Below are 26,347 nucleotides of genomic sequence, written 5' to 3'. Positions count from 1 at the left end.
TCTAACTATGAAGTTCACCTTGGGAACTCACACTGTTAGTTATTTATGGCACAGTACTGCAGTCTAATTCTACCAGTGATGTATTTCACTTGAAACGAGTGACTGTTTAGTCAGTATTTTGCAGTTCTTTGAAAGTTCATATAGTTTTAAGTCCCAAAAAGTATTGCTGTTACTTAAGCATTACTTTGTACTCATCTTTTCAGAACAGTGTCCAGAAGTCGACCTTTTTCCTAAACTGCCAAAAAAAGGAGGTAAACTATTTAAGAAGGTCGTAGCAAGAGCATATTGTGGAAATACACATTCTATATAATCTAAAGGAGGTCTTTAGCTAGAGGTCATGAAAGAAAGAATGCTGTAAATGCTAAGATGAAAGAGCTAATTCAGTTTCTCACTCTTTCATAACCTTCCGTGTTCATCTGAACAATTCCCACCATTGTTCTCTGTCTTGGTTCTCATACAGGAGGGATAAAAGCATTGCAATAATTATTACCTCATAGAGCTCTAAGTAAAAATGCATTAAGGAGTCTTAGGTGCAAAAATACCACAGTAACAGAGAAATAAACACACTGAATCTAGCTAAAAAGAAATACCAACTCAAACTTTTTACTATACAACAGTATTTTTATTACTAACAAAGACAGTAATAACAAAACTACTGAATGTGTATAAAGTTACCCGTTTACAAACATAACTAAAAGAAGGAAGGGTACTTAGTGTGCATTTTCACAGGTTTTTCTCACTGCCCTTCTGAGCAGCAAGAATATTAGATATTTTCAATGGGGAAAATGATGAAAGCAATAGCACATCCTATTTAAGGCAATAAATTACAAATACGAAAATGCACATGACAATATAAAGGTAAATACATTCAATTTTCAATGCATGATCAATAAAACAAGTAACTCTGGTTTATCAGAACAGTATTTGCCATTGTCTCAGTACTTACATGACCTTTGTGCCATGCAATTTTGCTCGATTGTTCAAAGCATCAGCATGAGTGCTGCACAAACTGGAACACAGATCCTCCACACAATAACGAAATAAAGATAACGATTTAAGAGCAATGTTCCTCTTAGTAATCAAACAAATGATGCTGAACAATCTCACAAAAAGCAGTGAAATTTCAGTTTAGAAACCCTGGCTCCAAATCACCTCAAGTAATAAATGACATTGACTTCCCTGGAGCCAGGATTCCTTTAGAGATGAATGATGAAACGCTTATGCACATCAGTATTTCTTGCTCTGGAGCACCATTCTATCATAAGAAAGTATCATAAGAAAGGCTATCTGTATTAAGGCCTTCTTGAGTTAAAGAGAATACATTGTTGTAGCATATAGAAAATTAAACTTTGTAGAAAAGTTATTAAGGTCTTGTTTTATGTAAAATGTACTGTTAAACAAGCTTGCATCTTAGTTTATCTGCACCACAGTTTATTTTCTGCAAGGTTTCTCTACAGATTTAAAAAAGAGTTCAAGTTACTTGCATAGAAACAAAAGGAAGCATATGCTTTCACTGCAGCTCAGTAAAAAACAACAACAACAAAAAAAACACACAACAAACATTTACTTCAGATTCTGTCTTCCTGAATAGAGGATCTGAAGCATTTCCCTGCTTGGCATGATGCACTGGAACACCATACCAGGAGGGGCTCGAAGCATTTTTCTGAAGTACAGCTGTATCTCATGTACTACCCCTGTACAAGATGCCCAGATGGCTGATCAGTCTTGCCCCAGATGTGTAGTGTATGGTGTGTGTTTTGTATAAAGATAAAATCTGCTTTACTGTGAACTACATAAAATTGCCTGATCATCATAAAACTGTTGACCTCAGTAGTATCTAACGGAAGCATTAACTTTATCCAGTTTATACAATTAATACAAAACAGTAGTTCTAAATATTGACCTTATGCAGTCAGTTATTTACATAATTCATTTTTTATGTACAAAATAAATCACTATGATTCCAGATTCCCTTTCATATTCAGTGTAGAAACTACCATAAAACAGTGCTATAAATGACACATCATGACGATTTATAAAGTTTATGCATCTCTTATTTTTAAGTGATAATGTTGTTTAATAGACGATAAAAAAGAAAAAAATCCAAAACAAGTAAAAAGCTGAAAAATATCAAATACGCAGATGGAACTTGTATGCCTTGGAAAGTAACAGTGCTTTCTATGGACTATTTCAATACAGTTTATTAAAAAGTGTTCTTTATATTGGGAATAATATTTTTCATCTTTCTTAAATTATTGCTAGTCAATCCAGCTATATCCTATAGAACTTTCATTTCCATTATTCCTGGATGGGTATGAATACAGTACATTATTGCCAGTTGTCCCCACTACAAAACTTACATTTTTATAAGTGCAAAACAAGATGTGTCTGATTTTTAATAAGGCACAGAATATCTGTTATTTCCAGTGTTACAGAACCCATAACAGTTTTATTTGTTGAAAGTGTTCAAATAAAAATCAGTCTTTCAAGGGTTTGAACTGGTTCCTGAATCCAACTCTTTTCTGGTGTCTGAAGCTGAGTAGACAAGTAGTGATATGGAGCCTGACTGTGAGACATCAGGTATCTGGGAACTGCTCCTTTGTAATGCAGGAGATTCAATAAAATCATTTTTAGGAGTTACTCTGTAAGCAATGAGAAATAAAACACAGCGAGTCAATTTTAAGCAAAATTCATTAGACTGGAAAAGATTTCTTTTTTAAGTAACAAACTGATCATGTATCTTAAGCTATCTTCCTTTCAAGAGAACGCAGCACAGTTTTGTATACTTCAAGCTTTTGTTTTTTCAGACTCATCGCCTTTCAAAAGGATTGTATTGCAGCCACAGATTTATTCAGGGTCACATCTCAACAACACACAAATATCCTTCAAGCTGAAGTTCCAGCACTCAAACACTTAAATGGAAAAAGAATCCTAAAAGCCAATACAATAGCCCATATCGTACTGTAAGATACACGGCCCTAAGTTTGCAAGAATTACAGTATTCCTAACAGCTACTGACAGTGAACTGTATACTGATTCATCAGAGAGAAAAAGCAGGAATAGTAGTAATATAAGTAAAAAACTGAGTTACGAAATCTTACCTTCCTTCACCTATTCTCTTCACACTCCCAGACAAGCTACTCATATCACACGTGCTATCTGCTTTGTTTCTTTTTTCCACCTGATCCACGGTCAGTTTAGAACTGCACAACATTTGATTTCCACTGTTTTCGCCTTCCTCGACTTTTTGGGCTGATGTTCCATCTGCCTCTTTCTCAGATGTCTCCGGAGACGTTTTAATTTCTGCAACAGTTTCTTGGCTTAAGTAATCGTGATTAGTGATCGCTACTGCAGAAGTTCCATGATTTGTTGTGCCACTCGTGCTAGTCCCCATTGACTTCGAAATTACTTTCAATCTGTGCGAACTTGATTTGTAGTGCTTCTTTTTGTGTTTAACTTTGGAGTTGTGCCTCAAGAAAAATTCGCATGATTCTTGCAGTACTCTTCTACTCTCCCTGATTGGACTGAAAGAAAATACAAGCATATAACTGAATGACGAGGATAACCTCACATACAATGCATTACAGCTTGGTACACAAAAACATAAAATGAAGAGCAAACAATGATGTAATCTGAGCTGGATGTTAATGAATATGAAGAAAACAATTATATATAAAAAGAGGGAAAAAAACTGATTGTAATGGCTTCAAAGCAATTATGCCCGTGGAACAATTAAATAAAGCCGATTTCTACATTCCTTACTTCTGCAAGTAGGTCCAATGACTTCAGTAGTTTAATCATCTAAGAGAGGAAAGCAGGATTAGCTCATAAGCAGCTGTATTACCAAATTAACTTTATGTAATGTAAACCTTGTTCGAGTGAAAAAAACGGTAAGCGTTGTAAGAATGACTTCATTATTTTAAAATTCTTATAGCTGAAAACAGTTAACATCTGAAATGCAAGAAAAATCCTACAGGAAATGGAAAAAGAGAGGAGAGGGAAAGGAAGCTATAAGCTCACCATCATGGAATGCAGATGTAAAATAAAAGGAGCTTAAGGACTTCATAAAGGGAAACTCAAAGAAATAAAAAGATCTTAAAATACATTATAATATATGAGTAACACAGATAATCTCAGAAGGATTAATATCCTTCTGAAGGATCCAATCTTATCCAATGAAGGAATAAAAAGGAAAAGAAAAATGACAGTTATGAAAAATGGAGTTGACATTTGTAACCCGTTTAAAATCATAGATATGCATTTACTAAAATTAAGTAATTAAACTGATTTACTCTGTGTTTCAGAATAAAAATAAGGGACAGTAACTTAATATAATAAAGCCTAGCTAAGGATGGGACAATTAAGATTAATTTCTAAATAAGACAAGCTTGACAGACGAGAAAAGCAGAGGATGTTGTTATTCCATGATAGTAAACATAGCTGAGTGCTGTGCCAAATAAAGTCTGAATACATGAAAAGATCTAAGTTGATGGCTGAAGTTATCTTCCCTGATTTGACTGGAAACCAGAGATTATCCAATGCTAAATAAAACAATATGTCTACAGCTCTACGAAGAGAATAAATAAGCAGAGGAGAATATTGTTTTGTCTTCTGAGAATGCAGTCAGGTCACTGTGTATGGAAACCTTCCACAGACTGCAGTGGAACTTTTTGCTTGTGCCAATATGCAGCATTCAAACTTCAAGAGATAAAAGGGCCCAAGGACAACGTTTTGATTACCTGAGACACATTTATGAAAAGTCTGAAATCCAATATATATATATATTTTTTTTAAGTAAACACTTGAAAAACAAGAATAAAAATTGCTCTTACTCTCTTTTGCGGTTTCTGTTGAAGAAATTGGCCCATTCCGAGCAGGTCTTTTTACTTCCCACCCAGAAGACTGGAGATATGCCAACAATTAGTGTCAGCAAATATTTCATCAGAAACAAAAATATTTCTGGTCTTGCCAGTGCCTTTGCCTAGAAGATAACAAGGTTTAATAAATACGGAGAAGACATACTTGTTATTTTTTGAATACAGAAAACCAAAGAAATTATGTAAAAGAGAGACTTTCTCCTCATGGCTGCTCTTCTTTGCTGAGGCTTGTACTGTGGACAAATGCAAGACATGTACAGTCAAGTCGGATCTGGTTAATGTCTGCTTGCAGGCTACAGCTGGATACACAGAGAGGAGATTAGTTAGAAGGAAATATTTTTCTTTTAAATTGACAGGAAAGGTAATTTTAGGGGTAATAGTTTTTGTAGCCATGTTCTTCAGAGATGGTTTGTACAGATGAGATTCATCCCTTCAGCTTAAAAGGGACAGCGGGTGGATGAGCTGGGAGTTAATCAGATTAGACAGGGAGCTGCAGGGAACAACATAGCTGCTTTCTGTTTATTGCAAAATTAATCCACCTATTTGCAGAACAGGATCATAAGAGCCGAGCCATTTAACTCCGTAACAGACTATCTCCTCCTCCCAGGTTGCAAATTTAATTTATGTTACCTGGCTTACCTGCCAATCCTATCTACAAAAATCAGCATTTTTGTCAGTCACGTAGCCTTAGCTACTTAGGCTGAAGTTTGTTTCCATTTGGTTCTGTTCTGATCAATGCATCATGGCTCAGGGAAGCCACAGCCAAGCACAACAATTGAAGCTGCTGTAATAGCTCTAAGAGCACAGGCTGTTTATCACATGGACAGAGCCCAGTAAGTACATCTTTGTGTAAACTTGCTGTTGCTATTTACTCTTTCCAATAGGTTAAAGACTGAGGATACAGGCGCTTTGTGCCTTATTAGGCTATGATTGTATATCTAAGCACTACAAAACAAGTTGGTTTTGTTTGTTTGTTGATAAAGTGAAACGCCTTACTTTCAACCTTGCTTAATTTGAGCCATCTAAGTTGAAACGAAGCTCAATGCAAAAGTGCACTTGTTAATGAAACGTTAATGGAAGCAAAAAAATAGCCAAGAAGCCTGTGAGCTCTGATGTTCAGTTTACACCAAGTTCAATACAAAGGATATAGAGGATGGTTACGAACATGGAAGGATCAAGCCTTTTTTTCCCCCATAATGCTTGTGTTTATATTCCTCTTTTCGATGACAGGTTATTGCAGTAAAAACACAGATGGTATGTACAAAACAATGAAAGATAACATGAGAAACTTGTAGTTGTCTTAGTGATGGTTTATCCCTCTATATTTGTTCTTAAATGGAATGACACAAACCACAAATTACTTAAAATTGCAGAGAATTTTATGTATTGAAAGAGATTTAAGAGATTTACATAAGATTCAGAGTACTGGCTACGGGACAGCTTTACTTACTTTAAAAGCCTTTCCACGGAAGTTTTTTTTCTTACTTTTGTTTAAAAAAAAAAAAAAAAAAAAAAACGTGAACATCTCTGCAATTTAAAGCATTTTTATTTTTTAAAAGATTTCTTCACATTATTGAAAATTAGCCTGGAAGTGACAGCTATCATGGAAAAAATATACTGGAAATTTGTTTTGTAGTTCAGTGCTTTACAGTTCTATACTTCAACAAAAAAAATGATTTTAAAAAATGATTTTAAAGCTGTGGTTATGAGCAACAATTTAAAGCCAATTTAGATTCAATTTTCAAGATTCATTTTTTCAACTTGAATTGAAATTGATGTGAATTCACCTTAGGTACTGAAATACAGAACTATGCATCCAAATACAGGTCAACTGCTTTTAGGAAGAGATTGTGAAAAACAAGCCCTGCCCCGAGCATTACTCATGCTGTGAAGTTCAAGTAATCCCATTACAGCTGTGAGTTGGAATTGCTGAGTGAAATCAATTTGTTTAGAAGAAAATTTCAAAGGAGAAGGATGATACCACCAATTTTAACTTAAAAAGCAACCAATCATTGCACGTTCTTGAACTGTTTACTTACCATGAAAATAATTTTATTAAACTACGCCACAAGATATAGCAATGTATATGGGTTTTTGCTAATTAACTTATCAGTATTATGTAGAAAGGAAACTGCTACTTGCCTGATAAGGACAAGGAATGTGGTACTGGTCACAGTGGTCGAACACCCAGGTGGTTTCCCAGGTCTTGCGGTTCACCAGCTCATAGACATAGCACCCGAGAAGTGACACAAGCGGCACCAAGTACAAGCCACTAAAAACTCCAATTCGAATCATGAACTTCTTCAGCTTCTCTTGGTTTCTGCCGTCGTGCTGGATGACTTGCCGCACGTGATTTAAAGAGATAATACCAGCTAAAAGAAGAGAAAGACCGAAAAAAACACAAAGGCATAACGGCAAAAGCACAAAGTACAGAGAAGCATCCACGTCGTAGAGACCCACAAAGCAAACTCCACTGATATTGTCCCCTTCGACTTTGTTCATGGCAAGAAGCATAATGGTTAGAAAGCCGGGTATTCCCCACGCCACGGCGTGGAACCACATAGCCTTCTGCGCAATAGCTTCACAGCTCCATTTCCTTCCTGCTGCGAGGAACCAGGTGATGGTGAGAATCACCCACCAAATGGTTCCTGCCATAGTGAAGAAGTACAAAACCATGAAAAGGACGGTGCAGGCTTTGTTTTGGGAGCCAAGAACAACTGTTTCCCCAATTTCTAGCTTATCGTCTGCCTTGTTACAGGCAGTTCTATTCCCAAGCAGAAATCCAATGAAGTACATTAGAGACACTATGCTGTAACAGACCGAGTAATAAATGATGGGCCTCTCTGGGTACCTAAACCTTTTAACATCAATCAGGAAAGTCAGGAAGGTGAAAAGCGTAGCACAAAGACAAAAGATTGAAACTATTCCAATGAAGCTTTTTGCAACATCCAACTCGTAATTTTTGAAGTACATATTGGGACACGGGGGAGCACACTGATCGATGCCTAGAAACTTGTAGCCTTGTCCATTGGAAGTGTGCAGGTGTCGGGGACACCAGAATCCATAATCCCTTCGCGTCTGTCCTGGGGTCTTCTGAGTTCCATGTGCGTTCGTGGTTACAGGAGCAGTGGCAGGAGCAGTCTCGTCACAATTGACTAGTCTAGATAAATTAACAGAAGAGGAAATATCTTAATACCCCTCATTATCAACCACAGTTATTTCTTACTGAAAAAAAAATGTGGAAAAATCTGATTCTAAGCACTGTGAACTTTTATAGATGATGTAAAATCTGCATCATATGAAAAACCTCAGTGGTATTTTAAAAAAACATCAAATCACAGAATGGTTTGGGTTGGAAGGAACCTTAAAGATCATCTGATTCCAGCCCCCTGCCATGGGCAGGGACACCTCCCACCAGCCCAGGCTGCCCAAAGCCCCATCCAGCCTGGCCTTGAGCACCTCCAGGGATGGGGCAGCCACAGCTTCTCTGGGCAGCCTGTGCCAGGGCCTCACCACCCTTACAGTGAAGAATTTATTTTTTATATGTAATCTAAATCTCCCCTTTTTGAGTTTAAAGCCATTCCCCCTTGCCCTATCCCTACACCCCTGACACAGAGTCCCTTCCCAGCTGTCCTGCAGCCCCCTTTAGGCACTGGCAGGCCGCTGTAAGCTCTGCCCAAGGACTTCTCTTTTCCAGGGTGAACACCCCCAGCTCCCTCAGCCTGTTTGCACAGGAGAGGGGCTCCAGCCCTCTGAGTCCTTCCATGGCCTTCCTCTGGACTTGTTCTAATATGTCCAAACAGAGCAATGTATTTTCAGTTTAGAAGGCTAATAAAACACAGCTATTTAACTGTTGTCTCTGCCATTTTATTGCTTACGAAACACTTCACTCAAACTGCAACTGTTCTTTTACAGTCTTAATCCATACTTTTTTTAAATATATATATAATATTTATAGTTGATTTTATTTGGATAGACTGGGGGAGAGACAGCAAATGATCTTGTCAAAATGCAAGCTTCAATCAAGAAACAGTGCTCACAGTATCTAGAATTAACTGTTGACTAGTGTGTGATGGGGATATTATGATTTTGTATTATAATGATATTTCGTTGTCAACAGCAATAAAGAGACAAAGCTAAAAACATAAGCATTGCAAAAAAATCAGTGTTTTAAAAGTTCATTTAGAAATCGCTTTAGACTCATTTGTTCAAAGATTTAATTGGACAAAATGTGAGGGTTTTTTCTTATGATTAATATAGGATTAGCAATGTTGGACAGATCTTTGATTATTCAAGTATAACTCAGATAAGCATTTATTCAAAATGGGATTTATGTTAAAATACATTCTGAGTTTAGGCACGTATTTAAAAATAACAAGTTTTGCATGCTAGCTTTTAAAGAGAGATTCTGCTATCCCCAAACATTCTTTGTCAAATGCTATTGTAGGGACATGTCTGCAAGGAATGTACTGACCTTACATCTAAAACTACTTTTTCCCCTCCATGTCAATTTGGAAGCTCAGCTTGAGCTAAAAAGCCTTAAGTTCTTTATTTCTCTGCATTATCATGCTGGCCAAATAAAGCCAGACTAATAATTAAGAAAACTGATGCCAAAGCAGATTCTTTCATTAACTGTGGGCCAGACCAGTATGAACATCAGAACAGTGCAAACTTTATTCACCCATGTCTTAACAGGCATTATGCATGTTTGTAAGAATATGAGTGTGAATCTCAGAACTGCAACTGAATTTGAAGCCCATCCTCATCACTTCAGCTGTTTTCAGAATATCCTGTGTTACTTGGCCTTCCCTGTGTCATCAGCTGGGCAGACATCATTTCCCACATGAACAATGTAGGGCCATTTTCAGTAAATGCTAGCAGTAATATAATATTTTAAAGCCGCAATGACTCCCGCAAGAAATGGAATTTGATTTGAAATGTCATTTGGAATATATATTGAATCATTGGATTACCTTGTAATTTTCCTAATTTTTCAAACCAGTTCTGGAAGACTTTCGTGCTCAAGTCTCAATTTTTGTGCAGAGAAAAAGGGAAATAGAATTAATGCCATATATCTGTCATATTCATTCCAATATGGATTTCTACCAAGAAGCATAGCACAGGACTACTGGCCCAGCTCTGCCTCAGCCCTGTCATGGATCAGCAACTGCATGGGGGCTAGAAACTCGACCTGTTGAGTTTCCACTCCTTGCTCCTCTCTCGTATTTTTGCCCTGATGCGGTTAAGAACACTTGGCATTAAACATTTGTAAGTATCTCCAGTTGAAGGTCAGAATCTCAAAATGATTAAACCAGAGATGCTTAAGTCGTTCCCATTTTATATATAATGGCTCTCTTTTTCCCCAGTGTAATATAAGCTGTCCTTTCTCTGGCATAAAGACCTGAACAACTGTGAGAAAAAGGTGCAAGCACTGGAAATGAGACTTCTGCCATGTAGTACAGGAAAAGTAATACAAGACTGAATTTGCACATGCAAGTCATTAGGAATAAGGTAAGGCTTCTACTATTTAATGCTGGGTGTGCACTCAAATACAGAATATTTTAGATACCTTTATTTTATGAACAATTATTTATAAAAACCCTGTAAAGTATTGTTATTATCCCTAGTATAGAGATCAGAAAGCAGAGTGACATCTGTGCTGTAACACTTATAATTTTAAATTTAATAATTTTAATATTTTAATTTTTAATAATGTACTAATTTTAATATATGTGACCATTTTAATAATGAAAAAAGTAACATATAAGAATAGTCCTATGAATTTTTAACGTCCTGTCTCTAATTTTTAGCTTGGTCTGGGTACATCTGAAAAATATCACCTCTACTACTGATCACGTGAAAAATACCCCACCTGTTACATTCCAGCTCTTCAGGCCATGCGATTCCAAAAGTGTCAATCAACGGCTTGCAGTCAGAATACACCTTCTCACAGAGGTTTCGGCAAGGATGAATCACATGAACTTGCTCCAGGCAGGCAGGAACAAATGCTTTGCACAGAAATGTGTGGACGTCTGGTGAGCAGTGGAGATTCATAAGGGTAAGAAAAGGCTTTGGGAAAGAAAAAGGCTTTCATTAGTATTTTTAAAAACGTAATTCGAGGCAGTAAAATTAATTTTCATCACTATGGCTCACATTTCTTCTCCCAAAGGTTTAAAAGGATAGTAGAGAACACTGTACAGCAGTTGTGGAAGAGCAAAACCTGGTGGTTTGAGTGTGGAGGAACCACTCCTCACTGCACTGGTTCTTCCAGCTCAGTCCCTACTCTGAGATCTTAGTCCATCTGTTACTACTCAAATTTGGTTTTTCTTATTAGTGTTAGAAATCTGAAAGGAATCATTAAGGTCCAAGATTCAAAAAAAGAGAGGGGGGAAGGTAAAATATTAAGTTTCTATTTTGGCTATTCAGCTTCTAAACAGGCAGGCTGAGATTTTTAAAGATGGATCTATCCTTGTACTTTGTGTTGGAATTACATTTTCAGTCTGGTGTGTTGTATCCATCATCTTCCCTCAGTCTATAGTTTGCTGTGTTTTTCTTTTTCTTTTTTAATATTTTTATTATTGATGCAGTCCAAATACATTTAAAAGTGAGCAATAATGATATTTCAAGATCTCCACATGACTGAGAACTTGTCTACCTGTATTACAGGATGCTATACAATGACCTACTGATGCATATTCCTAGTGGAGAGTTCACAGAGTGAAATGTAATGCAATTTTCCTGCCCCTTGTTCATTCAGTCCATTACTCACAGTCCAAGAGGCCTTCAGAGAGGAAAAAAAAAAAAAAAGACATCACCTTTTCTCTGCATTTTACTAACTTTATTGCTAGGGTAAATGACTTTAGACAAACCAAACTGGTGCTTTTGAGGGATTTTGTACTCAGGTTCTTGTAAACATCAGCAACAAGAGAAGTCGAGAGCAGCTGGCTGGGCATGCACAAGCTCAAACGCTCCCATGTCTTCGTTCTTTAATAAATCCCAGTATCCTGGCCTGCTGTTTGCTCTGCCTTCCCTGCAACACCAGGCAAAGCTCCCAGTGCAGCTCATTAGGTAAAGCCAGGTCGTTTAATAACTCTGGGGCAGCAGGGATTAACTGAGGGCTGTGGGCAAAATTGATCTGCAGGATCCCATCAGCCTAAGTGCTTTGTAGGTAGGCTTTTTGATGAGACACTGTCCATTTCTGGAAAAAGGAATCCCTGTATCATGTGTAAATAGTCAAATTCATGTGCTTCAGGAAAGCTTAAACAGTACTTAACACACTTTGACATGTGCTGGTAAATAGGGACATTGCACAAAGTTTTCAAAGTATCCAGAACTTTCAGTAAAAATAATATGACCAGCAAGAATTTTATTCAATTCTTTGCCACTAACAGCTCTGTATCTCAGTCATTCTGAATTCATCAAGAAGGGACCAGTAAGAAAGGATTAACCTCTGAGTCTGGAACAGCACCCTTAATTTTGTCAGGTTCTAAGTATCCCAAATATATCCACACCCACGTACCAAGAGCAAGTCTCACTGCTGAGCATGCAGTTGAAAAGGAAAAACTTTGGTAAATAACCTCCCCTTCAGGTGGGATACCTCAGGAAGGAACCCAGGAATGGGGAGGAGGGGGTAAGATAAGGCAGGGTAAGAGTGACAGAAAAACATTTTATGAAAAAAAAAAAAAAAAAATTAAAATGTTGGCACTCTTAGAGCACTGACTGCAAGCTGCAGCTCTCCTTACAGCAGAGGTACGAGTGCCTGATCCCTCACCTGGGTGTGTGCTCTGCAGCTGCCTTCCCAGGAAGGCGACTTGAGGATTTTAGGACAAGGAAAGATGCTTCTTAAAACGCTACACTGCATTGGATGAAAAAAGCAGTCAGCCATTAGCCCTAAATGAATTACATTTCCTTTGCACTGTCGTGGTGTTTATTCTTTTCAGTTACTTTTTTTTCCTGTTCAAATATTTAATTTACGCTAGGTCTGTTCTTCTTTGCACTTAGGATAACATAAAGATAATAGCTTGAGTGATCGTACAGAAATTGAATTTACATTTGATGTCAACTCCCGGGGAAGCTGTCTTATTATTAATTCTTCCTTTTTATCCCCTCAGAGTTCATCTCAGTTGATACAAAACAAAATTAATTTTGAACAGCAAGTTTCAGGGTGTCAATCAAGAGCTCTTGCAGACTTCAGCTAAACAGCAATATTTTCTGTAGGAGTAGGAAGTTTTAAGAATTGTTTTCATATTTGTAAAATCAATGATGTCTAAAGAGCATGAAGAAAGCTATGTTTGGTTAAAAGGTCAGGCTTTGCAACCTACCTCAGCCATGCTGACAACTTCTGCTATACAAAACGATTCCAAAGCCAGAACACCGCAGCAATCACCACACAATTAATAACGCTGCGTATTACAGGCAGATAATGGCAAGTGAAAACTTGACTGTGAGAGTTTTACTACAGCATGTTGTCTTTGGCTACTGTGGTTTAACGAACAGGTTTTGTTTTGAAGCAGAAGCGTCCCAACAGATAAACACAGAAATGCCAGACTGGAGGAAGAAGGTGGCTATGCTCAGCCTTCTTTTCTTCCTGTTCTTTATACAGGCATTAGAAAAGAAAGTCCCCTTTGGGTTACCAGTGTGGTTTATTTAAAAACTGTGGCCTATGACCGTGTCAAAGCCTTCTTGAAAATCCAAGTATAACACACAGGCTGAGCCACCTTTTCCAACAAATCTGTGGATTCCAAAGAACTCCAACAGCTTTTGTTGGCCATAAGTTCCCCCAACCAAAAAAAAACTCTACAAAACGTACAATAAAACCCTTTGCCCCAAGCATAAGCAGATGGGATTTGTACAGTACAGATTTATTTTTAGAAATTGCCTACTTTTACCATTTGAGAGCAACATAAGAGGTGGCAAACTGCACTTGGAAATCTGTTTTAAATTAGCTATCTTTAAATGTGGGCTTCGTGTCCAGCCAGCCAGTCGTTTTGGAAGTGCTGCATTGTAAAAAATAACAGGTCTGCATTTCCTGACGCACCACGAAAGCAAAATCTCACCAAAACCAAAAGGAGAAGCATTCGCTCCTCCTGCTGGATAGCATGTAAGCAAAAAGGTTAAAACCAAGACCAGAAGCTCCCCGAAAATAAGCCCTGGCTGCCTCAGGGCTGGGTTACCACACCTAGCAATAGCTACCATTGCCCTGTCACACAGAGGACAGAGATGAAAACCTGCAGATTTGGCAACAGCAGAGTGAAACAAAGCTGCTTGCAAACCAAGAGCAGAGCCTCACGAGGCCAATGTAAGTCCTAAAATAGAAATTCTCATCTTCCTGCCTATGGGAAACAAAACCCAGTAAATACAAGGCAAAATAAAATACGCTAACAGTATACCAAAACAAAAAAACCACCAAACCACCTAATAACTAGCAGGAAGTGACTGTAGAGCCAAAGATGATATAATCTGTAATGTCCCCAAGTAAGAGTGGTGGGAAAACTGAGGATTGAAATGCAAACTGCTCCACTGCATTGTCAGTGCAAGAATCCAAGCACAGCATTGCTGTGAAGCTCCTGTGTGTTCACTGTGGACAGTGAGTAAGGTCAAGCAATCAAAGACCAGAACATCCCGATCGACAAGAGGAATACCCTCAGCACTGAGCAAAACACCACTCAGCTTAGTGCTGGACTTTTTAAGGAAGCTTGTCTGTATCCCTTTTTCTCCAGAGGGAAAGCCAGCCTAGCTCAGTAACCCAGTCACGGTGTGGCCCTGCAGACAGGAACACAAGTGAGATGCGCAAAAACAAATGGTACAGCAGAGAGAATAAACACCGAGGTGCAAACAGGCTCTTAAACATATTTTGCCAGTAAATAAATTGCAGCTTTCAACTCCACGCTAATCTCAAGATCATGAAGCTTTCCTGTATTGTGCTTGGCAGGCTTGGAAAACCAAGATATAACAGAAACAAGGCTCAGTACTCCAGGAAGATGCTGCAGATGAAGATGACTTTGTTCCATCTCATCTCGGTTTTTCCCTACAGGAAAGGACTACCAGAGGTGATTGAGTAGTTACTACCAATGTATGTCAAAATGAGTGAGAATGTTCTCCTGGACTGTAATCAATATCACAGAAACATTTAAAATAGAAAGCGGTAGATCAAAATACCAAGGTCTTTGTTAAGCAGCTCTTGGAAATCTTAACTGGCAAGAACGAGTATTTCTGAGTTGCTGATAAGCAGAGGTGAGAGCCTGTGCTCAGCTATTTGGAGCCAGTTATGTAAAGCTAACAGCCCACCCTCCTCATCGCTGAGGTTTAGCTACCAAGGTAAGTAAGTTAACTGAGCTAAATGTATTAACACTGAGGTTAATTACGTTAAAACAATGAGACACTGTCTCAGCATTAAGCAATGGCACGTGCTTCATGGTTTGAGGTGAATCCTGTGACCCAAAGCACCAACACTGCAACCTCACTCCTCACAGCATTGCGTATGTCAATTCAGGAAGCAAACGTAGGCTTAAATCCGAATTTCTGTAATCTTAGTACTCGGGGTGCCCCATATTCCTACCTGTATTAAAGCTGTACTTCGTTATTCATAAAACATTCACCTGCTTTTCAGAAAATCTGCAGAAGTTTGTTACGGGTAACAATTTACAGTACCAGATTCAAACAACTACTCCAGTAAGTGTCATTACAGACTTGAAGTACAACCTCAAAATCTAAACACAATGAATTTTACCTATACACCTTAATATGCAGTGTTGGAAATACAGCTGCTATCCACCTCTGCAATTATAAATGCAGCAGTCTCAGAAAAATAGGCAGTAACCACTCTCCATACTCAGAGCTATGCTACCCATTAATCTCCAATACCCCTAGCTACTATTATAATGATCAGCTGGTTCAGTTAAGAAGAGTGAAACATATATGGCATGGCTGATTTAATCCTACACTGTTGTTTCAATAGAGTTGTTCTGGGGTGGATGCGAGCAAGATTAGCATCGTGCCCAGGGAAACTAATGGCATCACACAACTCATTGTGTTCACACAATGGCTCATGGCTGCACAGTGAACTGGCTGCCAAGAGTCTGATTCCTTGTTTGTGCACAATTAAGTCACGACAAATAAACGCACCAACACAGGAAACTAAACGAAGGGTGAAATTTGCAAGCTAGGTTAGACTCAAAGCAGAGCTGTGAAGAGACTCAGCTCATGTTCAAAGTGATATGGGTAACTCTTCTAAGACAGGTTTTTCAGAAGTAAAATTCACTGATAGGAGTACAGTATTTTAGATATTGACATAAATACATTTAATATGCATTATTAAATTGTGTCAGTTTGATGGAGGCAATAAACATTAAAATAAAAGTCAAATTTGTGTGCTTTCAATAAGCTGCCTTTAAAGCATTGCTCCCTGCAGCTTGTGAAATAGAATTAAGCCAATACAAGTCAGGTTTAATTTAAAAGCTTGTAAAACCTTTTCTGATCTAAATTGGTTCAGAGGTTACAAATATAAGAACAAAATCTTTTTTCAGAATCGAAAGTAGGTTACCCCAGTAGTTTAGAAGAGACAAATCGTTTACATTTCCCACCCCAGCACAATCTGGTTCAAGGATCTGAGAAAAAAAACAAAGGAAAAATGTAACAATGGCTCAGGAACCATGGGCAAGCAGCTGAGATGCCCGAGCAGTGCAGACCCTATCCTGTGCAGCTGCTCCATGAGCCAAATCACTCACCTGAGCGTTCAGTGTGGCTCCACTGAAAGCACGAGCGTACTCGCTAACCCTTCATCACCACTGTCCCTCTAAATATAAATGTACTAAACGTAATATATTTAATATATAACTTGGCCGTGAGCCTTCCTAGCTGCTCACAGGGGATGGGATCATTAACCAGCAACCCAAAGAGTACAAGGCACAAGGTGAAGTCTTTCAAAGGTCAGTAGGGCAGCAAAATACCCACTCAAAAACCCACCCCACCAAAACAGCCAGGCTCTAAAACTTACCAATGACATCGAGGGTGTACGTGGACACGTACACAAGAAGATCAAGCGGGCTGTTCTGCTTTGACCTCTGCGGGTTGCTAGTTTTGGGTGGCTAAGCTGCTGGTTTGTCATTAACTAGCAACTACAGAATTTCTTTAGGCAGTAAGACTACTTATTCCCGTGTCTTCCCTTTAAGATAAAAATACACATATCCCTATGCATATTAGCTATAACAAAGGTTAGAAACAATACAGATGGAAATGTTACATCTCCCTAGAAGAAGTTATTACGAAACAAAGTTCCGGTGCTTTCTGAAATAGCTTATTAGCAAAATTCACTGCCTTTTGTGGTTCTAACCTAAATTATAGCTTGACCGAAATTATAGGCATGACAACCTCTGCAATTTACAATACAAAATAAATATTAGGGAGCTTTCCTGAGCACAACTCAACTATTTACGCGCAGCTTTCAATTATATATGGTTTTATCTCCGTCTATACTATACATAGCAGAGAAGATGAAAACAAGTTAACTGCTGGAAAGTACACCGCAGCCCTCAAACGTCTCGAGTCTAGACTACACCAAATGAGACCTCCACTGCATCTGGGCTGTGGCAGCAGAAACATCTCAAAATAATCCGAAATCCTTCATGTATTTGCCATGTGTTAGAGGAGCAAATTGATTTAGCACTGAGCTTTTTAATACAGGACACAGTTTAGAAGATTACCTGTGAAAGAGTTGATGCACCAGGTGTTATCTAGGGATATGGGGACATTCACCTCCCCGTTTCTAAACCCAAGCCATGCTAACACACTCGATGCCCCTTATCACAGAATCATCAGGATGGCAAGAAAGCCACTTCTGTGGATGTAAAGGCACCTTAACCAGCTGTGCAGAGGCCCAGCCACCTACCACTTTTCCACACACCTGCTGAGCCAGCTCCGAGTCCACCCAGGAGCACAGTTAGTTGTATGTTGTAACAGCACAGACACCGAGCCTCAGCTAATAAACCCTACCAGGGGTTTATTACCTTACACCCAGCAGGAGCTGGTTGTCTCTGCACAGCCCTGCTGGAGCTGGAAGAAATGGGAAGTACAGCAGAGGCACAAACTAATTTTGCAAGGAGTTTCGCAGGGCTCAAAGCTGACCTTACAAGAGCCCTGCATGGAGCCACGCTACTGCCTGCATCACGTCTTTCCCTCTTCCTAAATCTGGGCTTGTCCCACCTGGCCAGTACAACAGCACGGCACTGACACTGTATAGAGAAAGGAAAATCTGGTTTATGAAGATAGTTCCCATGCTAACAGGGAATGGGCTCGGCCTCGCAGATCCCACTCAATGAGAAGTAGCCACGAGTTGATTTCTTTCCTGCGTGTCACAGGAATGAGAGGCAGCTTGTCCCACGGCCAGTTCAGTGCCTCGACGTCCCACCTACTGGAAACACCAAAAGCAGAAGCCAGAGGCAGCACCGCTGGTGCTGAGGTACCTAAATGCAACCTGATGGGCTCTTCATTTAATAACTCAGCCATCTGACTCGAGCATGCCAGGCTGAGGTCATCTGCTACATCAGAGCAAAGCGAAGGGATTAGTGAAAGTTTGCAGGGATTAGCAACTGTAATGATTTTCACGTGGTACTGAATCAAACGCTTTACTGAACTTCAAACGGGCTGGCTTAGTTCGCACCTCCAAAATCCGCACAGGTCGCTGCTGCCACGCACGCAGGTCAGCCAGCAGGAGAGGGTCCCTGGAACGAAATCTCAGCAGCACCAGAGCACGGGCCAGCAAGTCAGACAGCACTGGAAACAAATGATGCAGGCTCAGACTGAGACAGCTGAAGAGAACAATGGAAAAGCAGGTGGCAGCCTGGCTTTGTTTCTGTTTGGGAAGCTCTGACCACGCCGTGAGCTGTTCACGTGCTCAGCACCCACCACCTGCTGTAAATTCTGATCCACAGCAATTTTCTGCGAAGACTCTGCTTCTGGGAAGGTCGTTGGGGGTGCAGAACAGAAAACCAGGCCTGCCACTTTAATCCACTCCTACAGCTGTAATCTCTGCTGTATTGTGAAAACACAAAACATGCAGCAATTAATGCAAAAAGTAGATCATTGCTGTATAGAAAAGGCAGTGTGGAAGATTTCTAAAGAGATCTATAAGGTCTTCATGGAAAAAAGGTGATACTGCATTCCTAAGGACTTGTGGAAAACAGCTCTCATCTTCCACAGACACATCTACTTCGTGATATTTCTGTTGTTATTTCTAAGATAATGTCTAAATGTCTAAAACAGTGATAAGTTGTACAGTTATAGATTTTTGCTCTGCAGATATATATCTTAATTTCTCTTATTTGTTGATTTTTATTTACTTTGGGATACAGTTCAACCTTAGAGGCAAGAAAGCAAGAAAAACTTGCTTCTAAATAATATTAAAAAAAAAAAAAAAAAATCTGAATTCTAAAGCATAGACGAAGCAGCTGGTAAGGAAGGAAGCTTTACCCACAACAGCCACTACTTTATGAAAACTTCCTCCTTCCTTCAAATGTAGGGTAGCCAAAAATATGAAAGGGCTGTCAATAAAACTACGGAACTGATGTTTCTATGGGATCCTCCTTCTGCACACGCAGCCTCACACAAAGTCTCTCCTCCCTTCCTCCAAAATCTCCACCCCAATCCCAGACATCTCAAAACACTGACCTCTCTGACAAGAAGATCAGTGCCTGCTACAGCACAGAAGCAACTTAGCACTACTTAATAGGCAACCTGTTGAGAGCTTGTGCCCTTCATTGGGAGAAATCACTCAAAACAGTCACAGGTGCTCCCCAGCACACTACAGAAACCTTGGCCCATGAGAAGCTGGGGGCTGCCACGAGCACCATCAACCTGTTCATTACTGTTCTGTAGACTCAGAGGCAGTCAAGGACTCACATTTGCTTGCTCTGTCCCTCACAGATGCTCCTGATAAGCAGGCAGTCTTCCTTTTGTCCCTCTGCCCTGGTGCCTGGCTCCCAGACTGCTGCAGGCAGTGCCCTGGGCGGTCTCCCTGCGGCTGAGGTGGCACTGGGGAAGGTGGGACAGGCACCAGGCTGTGTAAAAGGACGCTGACAAACTCACTGAGGGCACGTGGATGGACCAGAACTGCTCTTGTTAAACTGGTAAAGGAGCAGGAGGCATTAGACACATGGCACAGGTGGCAATCCCTGCAGGAGGCCTGCCCTCGCCCTCCAGAGCTGCCAGGCTTGTGGCTGGTGTCAGCGCTGGGTCAGATGCGCAGACCCCTCCTGCTCTCCCCAGCTCTGAACGCCCACGTGAGGCAGCTCCTCCTCAGCACCAGGAGGTCCTTATAGTCCTCAAGGCCACCTTTTTTTCTACCCATTCACCTCAGGATCTGTGGGCCACATTCACCTTCAGAGCTCAATTTGTAGCTCCAACCATCCCCCCCCAGCTTACACAGCGCTTACCCTCCCCTGAATACCTCGTAGTGGGAACACCAAACCCACCTTCCACTTCCACCCTGCACACAGTAAGGCACAGGCACTGCACAGCCTCACGACCCATGGACAGTAGACAATCAGCATCTCACAGCTGCAAGAAGGTGCCTAAAACCCACTGCGGCCCCTTCAGAAAGAGGCAATCCTGATTAGGGAGGCTGGCATCAATCTGTCCTTTCCTAGGTGTCCTCCTGGAGTAGGCTGCAGCCCCAGGACTAAGCCCACCCGTCTCCACCTGCAGTGCTTGGTGCAGCCAGTGCCCACGCTTGGCATGTGAGCATGGAAAAGGAGTTGGAGAAGCACATGGAGACCCATAGACCTCCAGGGCTGGCACCAACTCCTGACAGGGCACTGCAGAAAGGACAGAAGTCTTCAGGAGACCAACAAAATAATTTATTGTATCCACAAAATCAGCGCATGGGGTGTATGAATGTGCTGCTCAAGCTCCTAGTACTGTGAGAGCTAACGATGACTTCAGTTACCTTGAAACATCTGAGAGCAACTGCAGTAGAGTGCAAAACCAAAAGGCCCTGAATTTGCATGTTGTAGAGTGACACAGATTTGTCTAACGCACATTTTTGACCTCTTAGCTTTTCCACAAGCAACACTGATACTCAAAACAGAGTTATTCATCTCCAACTATTCTGTATTTCTGGAGACTTACCCAGCACAGAAGTCATGGTGCTTTGTGTTTCCTTTGATCCACACAAAGCGGCTCTAAGAAAACAGTTCAGCATTTGCAAACTTTGATCTAACATGTATGGATCTAGTTATTTTAGCACAAATCTTTTACAACCACCTTGTTCCAATGAGCTAGAAAAGTTAACTTAGCCTGTACTAAACAATGATACACAGTATGTTATACTTCATACTTTTTTTTTTTAACACCTTCCATGTCAGTTACCACCAGTGATAAGGGTGGTGAAACAGCACAAATGTTTCCAGCAAAATGTGAATTACAAAGCCCCTTGTGCTTGTTCATACCTCTGCACCCTTTCTCCTGCTTAGGCTCTGAGGCAGCATCATGGAGAAAAAGCAATTCCAAGGAGATACAGCTGATCGACTGCTTTCCTAGCTGAAGCTGAGCTACCTTAAGAGATTTAAGCTTCCAGTTTCAAAGTACCAGTGGCTGGTGTACTGCAGCAAGCACTGCTTGTCTGAGGTAAGGGAGAGAGGCAGGATGCCTGTCTGTACAGGTCTCAGTGCATTCACACCTGTGCCATTTTGCAGAATGTCCCACTAACAGCAGTCTGCACCAAATAGCACTTAAATTCCTCAACAATCCCAACCTACAAAAGGTGGAAAGCTTCATCCTATTCCTCCTCCTGCATGTATAATATATTTAATATCAATATATATATATTGATTTAAGTTTGCCAGATAACTGGTTTCCAGTTTTTGCAAGTATCTTCATATTTGGTTGCTAATTTATACTTAGAGGCAAATCAAATGATCACATTAAAAAAAATTATTGAACTTACAGAGGTAGAAAACCACAGAACTTTGGCATCAAGCTTCTGAAGGTACTTTTTAATCCACTTCAAATTGCTTTGGTATATTCTCCTAGCTTCTGCCACTGCAATCAGCTCCACTGAACTCACCACAAACATGTATTTTGACACAACCGATTAAGAAATATGAACAAAGGAAGTTATTACAGAGTAATATTCTCTGCTTTGCTTGAATAATGCAATAATACTCCAGATAGTTGAAGTACTCAAAGCACTCAAGTTAGTTGAAGAACTCGAGTTAGAAGTGACTTGTTTTTGAGGATTGCCACGAGAGGGAGTTACACCTCTGGAAGTATGGCTGAAGGGCGGCTTCATCACAGCTCCATCCATCCATTTTCCTCACTAGACATATTCCAGGTCTTCAGCCTCCAAATTTGAGCTAGTAAGAACACGAGCAGTGGTACTGCTCAATTGCTTTGAGACAGATGCTGCAAGTCGCTGCAAATAATTAGGTTCCACTGTCATGCAGGTGTTCAAAGAACATACGTGAAAAAGCTTCAAGTCATTAAGTCATGTGGTTGTACCTTCCAAAAATCTCCATTTGTTGCATAAACAAAGCTAATCCAAACAAACAAAACTTGAATAGTTTGAATTCAATCCGCAGAATCAAGAATTCAATTAAAAAAAATAAGGCAGGTGGGGAGGGAGCGAATTATGAGCTTTCTGTTGCAAAAAATAAGAGCCAAGGAGGACTACCACCATTAGCAGGACCTCCATAAGATTGAGCAAGTCCTTCTCCCTGCTCTAATCAGTTCAATGTTCTGGTTTATAGCATATCACCATGAAGAGCTGATAAATCACACAGAAATAATACCACGAATCAGCTCGGTGACCCAGTTGATTTCCAGGAGGAAAACCACCACATGAGACTGTGGCTCCCTGTCATTCTCACCTGGAGGATTACTACGAAGGCAAAGAGATGCCAATTTAACACCTTTCCAGAAAGGAGACAGAGTCTACAGATGCCTTCATGCTCCATCAGATGGAGCTCATGGCTCTTCTGGCCATACAAGACTCCCCATGGGGAACACACACCCGCTGAGCCTCAACAGTGGGCTAGAGCAGAGACTTAGCCAAGTTCTGGAGAGGTAACTTCACACCCAGATGAGCCTCATCCTCCTGCCTGACTATTCTTTGTTCTTTCTGGGAGTAAACATAACGAATAAATAATGAAAATAAGTTTCCAGAGCATACAGGAGCAGAAAACAGGATTAATAGGCACTTCCTGCACAAAATACTTGAGATTTCTTGAAGAAGTCTCCACCATATGCCCTTGGATTGCACGATCAAGCAGCTTGCTCAAAGTCAGTTAAGATAAAGTAAGAAAAATATTACAAGCGTCAGTCTCATAACCCAGTGTTTACATTTTAAGACCATGCCCAGCCTTGAGAACAAGCTGTGGGGAGGGTAAAGAGAGATGGAATTAAAAAACAAAGCCTTTGAGCATTCCTACTGAGGATCAAAAGAAAAAAAGTTTTAACCAACATACCATTAAAATTCTTTCTTTGGTACAAACGGAGTTTGGACTACCAATTACAGAAAAATTCAAGCTCTTAAAACAGAAGTCGCCTTCATCTCCCACCCTCCTGCTCCTTCACGGCGGTAAAATGAAGTTAAACCACAGTCCCGAAGCCCCATAGCTCCTCCTCTGCTGCAAGTCCCCTGAAAAGCAGAACCTTTGACACTCCTGCAACAATTCACTGCTGCAATCAACCATGACAAGCCACGCTGACGCCGTTACTGAATACCACGTAGAATCACTTCAGAGGGCATAGGCAGGATGTATACCAGTAGTATGCACCAGCCTCTGGAGAGAGGCCCACCACAGAACTGTGCTGCGCTTACTGCACAGCTCCAGCTAAAGTCATAGTGCCAGACACAGTAAAAGTTACACAGATGGGGGAGAAACTGCCTTATGCTTTCATTCAGTGAGGCAGGTGTCTGAAAAAGTTGGTTTGGCCAACCAGTACTGTCCAACTGCAAATAGAGGAAGGCAGATCAGGTAGCTCAGGGACATCCGTACAGCACTGGGGTAGTGAGGTACACCAAATCAGAGGCCAGACTGTAGCAGTGACAGGACACTAAAAAGTATTAGCACGCTAGGCCAAACCCTAGTGCTGTTCCAAACAGCCCCCTGTCAGCTGGCTGATTAGTGATCAGCCATCGTAGGAGCCAGAAGTGATTACAAAAAGACAGGATGGAGAAAAGGGAACAACACTTCTTGCTACCATGCCATTCCTGTAGAGAGCACTAAATAAAAACACACAAGTCATGAACCCTGTCCCTGAGGAACTAGGCGTAACTCACTGACGATACAGGAAAGTCCCAGCAAACAGAAGTGACAGCGATCTCTGCTCTCACAGCAGCGTTCCTGGAAGGCATGAGCACTGACAAGCTACCTGCCAAGCAGGAACCACCTGCATGCCTGACAAGATAAAATGGCAGGCGCTGCAGAAAGAGAGCACTCCAGACAAAGGATGGCTGGAGAGAGAGTTTTCCAGTTTAAAAGCACACAAGGTATCTGAGATCTGTGGGTGAACTGAATTGCTCACATACAGAGCTCTTAACATCTGATACTGGAATTTCCCATGTGTCTACGTGGGGCTGGCAAATACAATGCAAGCCTCTGCCCTTCCAGACTGGCAGCTAGAGGCCAAAATGGTAATCCTGAGTATCCCAAACAGCACTAAACAAATGCTTTGGCAACTGAACCAAGCTCCTTCTCCAAGCTCAGTAATGAATATGCAAATAAGATTTTAGTTGTAGTAGTAGCAGCAGCCTTCCCCGATACTACCTTCAATTTTTTTTTTTAAACCAGAAGCTTCTGAATTTTAATCTCACTTCTGTTTCACTCTCTGCATAGCACAAGACTTTGAGCTTTTCAAGACCTGTGTTAAGGTGTTCCCCCTCCTCTTGCTACTGAAAAGCCATTATTAAAACAGGTTTAAAACTTGTTTTACAAGCCTCTCACCCAGAGAGGCTCTCACCCTCTGTAGCTCCTGTACCCGGCACAGCTCTTCCACAAGGTGGCATGCTCTCAAGGGAGCCATGTTGCAGTCAGTTCAGGTAGCAAAGCATTTAAAAAAAAAAAAAAAGCAAAGCACGGAAGAAAGTTTCTCTGGGTCAGGAGTTTCTGCATTCAGTCAAGTGGAAGCAGAACGCAAAAAGCAGAGCAGAGAACAAGACTATGAATAAGTTTAGGTACCTGTCCTTGATAGATGGAATAACAGATGGAAGTTAGGAAAGAAGAGACCTAACAGTGACTTCTAAACATTATTTTTGCACTGCCTGAGTTCAGGTGGGCCCGGATTATCACCAGGATATCACAGGCTATGCCCCTAGGGAATCTCAAGAACTGCGTTATGCATTAGTAAGGTACACGGGCTGCTGAGTGATGTGGTGAAGAGCTCTAGCAGCCGCACTGGTGTGCTACACCAACTCCTCCTCCAGTCTGATACAGAATCCATGGGGTATGTGCCTATAGCTCCCTCACACTCTGCTTACACAGCTAGACTGCAGTCCAGAAAGTTTCAAAGAAGCGTTATCTACTCAGTTTATCTCCCTTATCATTTAGTATGGCAGATACCAGCACTCAGCGCAATGTCTCAAGGACAGAAAGGATGCCCTGCACACTGTTTACCTCCACGCGCTACCTTCGGGGCGGCACAACTCACCTCCATCTGGAGAGCAGCAGTGTCCTGGTCGTAGTGCCCCATGATGTTGGGGAAGAAGGTCATGTTGTACGGCATCCGCGAGCACCTGGCGATGGTGATGGGCTCGCAGGTGAACAGGCTGTGCCCCCGCACCACCGCCAGCAGCCAGGCGCAGGTGACGGCGCCCAGGATCGCCCTCATTTTGCCGAGCTCCCCGCTACGGGCGCAGGGCTGCGGGCGGCGTGTCCGGCACTCGCATCGTCCCCTCCTCCTCGCCGAGGCTGCGGCTACTGCCCCATCTCCCAGCGCCTCTCCCCGGCTCCCTCCTCGCTCCGAGCTGCGAACACAAGGAAGAGCCGCGCCAGGCAGGGCGGTCAGCGCCCGCCGCGCTCGGCCTCCTGCCCGCCGCGGGGCTGCCGGCAGAGGAGGGCAGAGAAGAGGAAAGGAGGGGAAAAGACGGGAGACGAGGCCGCCCCGGCCCGCACCTACCCCGCCGGGCCTCGCCCCGCTGCTCCCAGCGCCCCGGCTCGGCGCTCGGTTCCCAGCCCCGCCCTAGGAAGCGGCGCCCGCAGGGGCGGGCGGGGAGCGGGGCCGGGAGGGCGGCCCCGGAGCCGGGGCTCCCTCGGCGCCGCAGCCCCGACACGCCCGGGCCGAGCCCCCAGCGCCCCCTCCTTCCTCCTCCGCCTCCTCCTCTTCCTCCCCGGGGCCCCGCCTGGCCATGGCGGCCGCGCTGCTGCCGTCCCCCTTCCCCTCAGCTCGCCCCCTCCACGCCGCCATGACGCGCTTGGCATGGCGGCGCCGCAGGAGGGCTGCCTGCCCCTGGGGAGGCGTGGGGGAGAGGGGACATG

At 41.8% G+C, this 26,347-nt stretch overlaps 1 protein-coding gene across 2 annotated transcripts; it reads right to left on the bottom strand.

The window, feature by feature from the left end:
* Positions 1-666: 666 nt before the first annotated feature.
* FZD6 (frizzled class receptor 6) lies at positions 667-26,100 on the bottom strand. 2 transcript variants are annotated; one of them, XM_084283222.1, is made up of 7 exons: positions 25,989-26,100; positions 25,521-25,836; positions 10,750-10,946; positions 7,020-8,037; positions 4,833-4,981; positions 3,102-3,524; positions 667-2,642 (listed from the first exon to the last, which is right to left on the bottom strand). In XM_084283222.1, exons 2-7 carry the CDS (start codon positions 25,698-25,700, stop codon positions 2,486-2,488), a joined length of 2,124 nt encoding a protein of 707 aa, XP_084139348.1. In that variant the 5' UTR covers positions 25,701-25,836; positions 25,989-26,100; the 3' UTR covers positions 667-2,485. The 2 variants fall into 2 exon arrangements, with proteins under 2 accessions (XP_084139348.1, XP_084139349.1); XM_084283223.1 differs by having other exon boundaries at positions 25,985-26,020.
* Positions 26,101-26,347: the final 247 nt, after the last annotated feature.

The sequence above is a fragment of the Netta rufina genome, assembly GCF_964035555.1.
Source record: "Netta rufina genome assembly, chromosome: 2".
Lineage (NCBI taxonomy): Eukaryota > Metazoa > Chordata > Aves > Anseriformes > Anatidae > Netta > Netta rufina.
Note: the sequence above shows the minus strand (reverse complement) of the source record. Positions and strands in the feature narration are given on the sequence as shown.

What these genes read in the sequence shown, in the direction of transcription:
- FZD6 (XM_084283222.1), bottom strand. Translation starts at nt 25,700, where the DNA reads ATGAGGGCGATCCTGGGCGCCGTCACCTGCGCCTGGCTGCTGGCGGTG. An exon ending in CTGCTGCTCTCCAGATGGAG is followed by an intron (nt 10,947 to 25,520) that starts GTGAGTTGTGCC and finishes TCTTTCCCAAAG; the next exon opens with CCTTTTCTTACCCTTATGAA. An exon ending in GAAGAGCTGGAATGTAACAG is followed by an intron (nt 8,038 to 10,749) that starts GTGGGGTATTTT and finishes TAATTTATCTAG; the next exon opens with ACTAGTCAATTGTGACGAGA.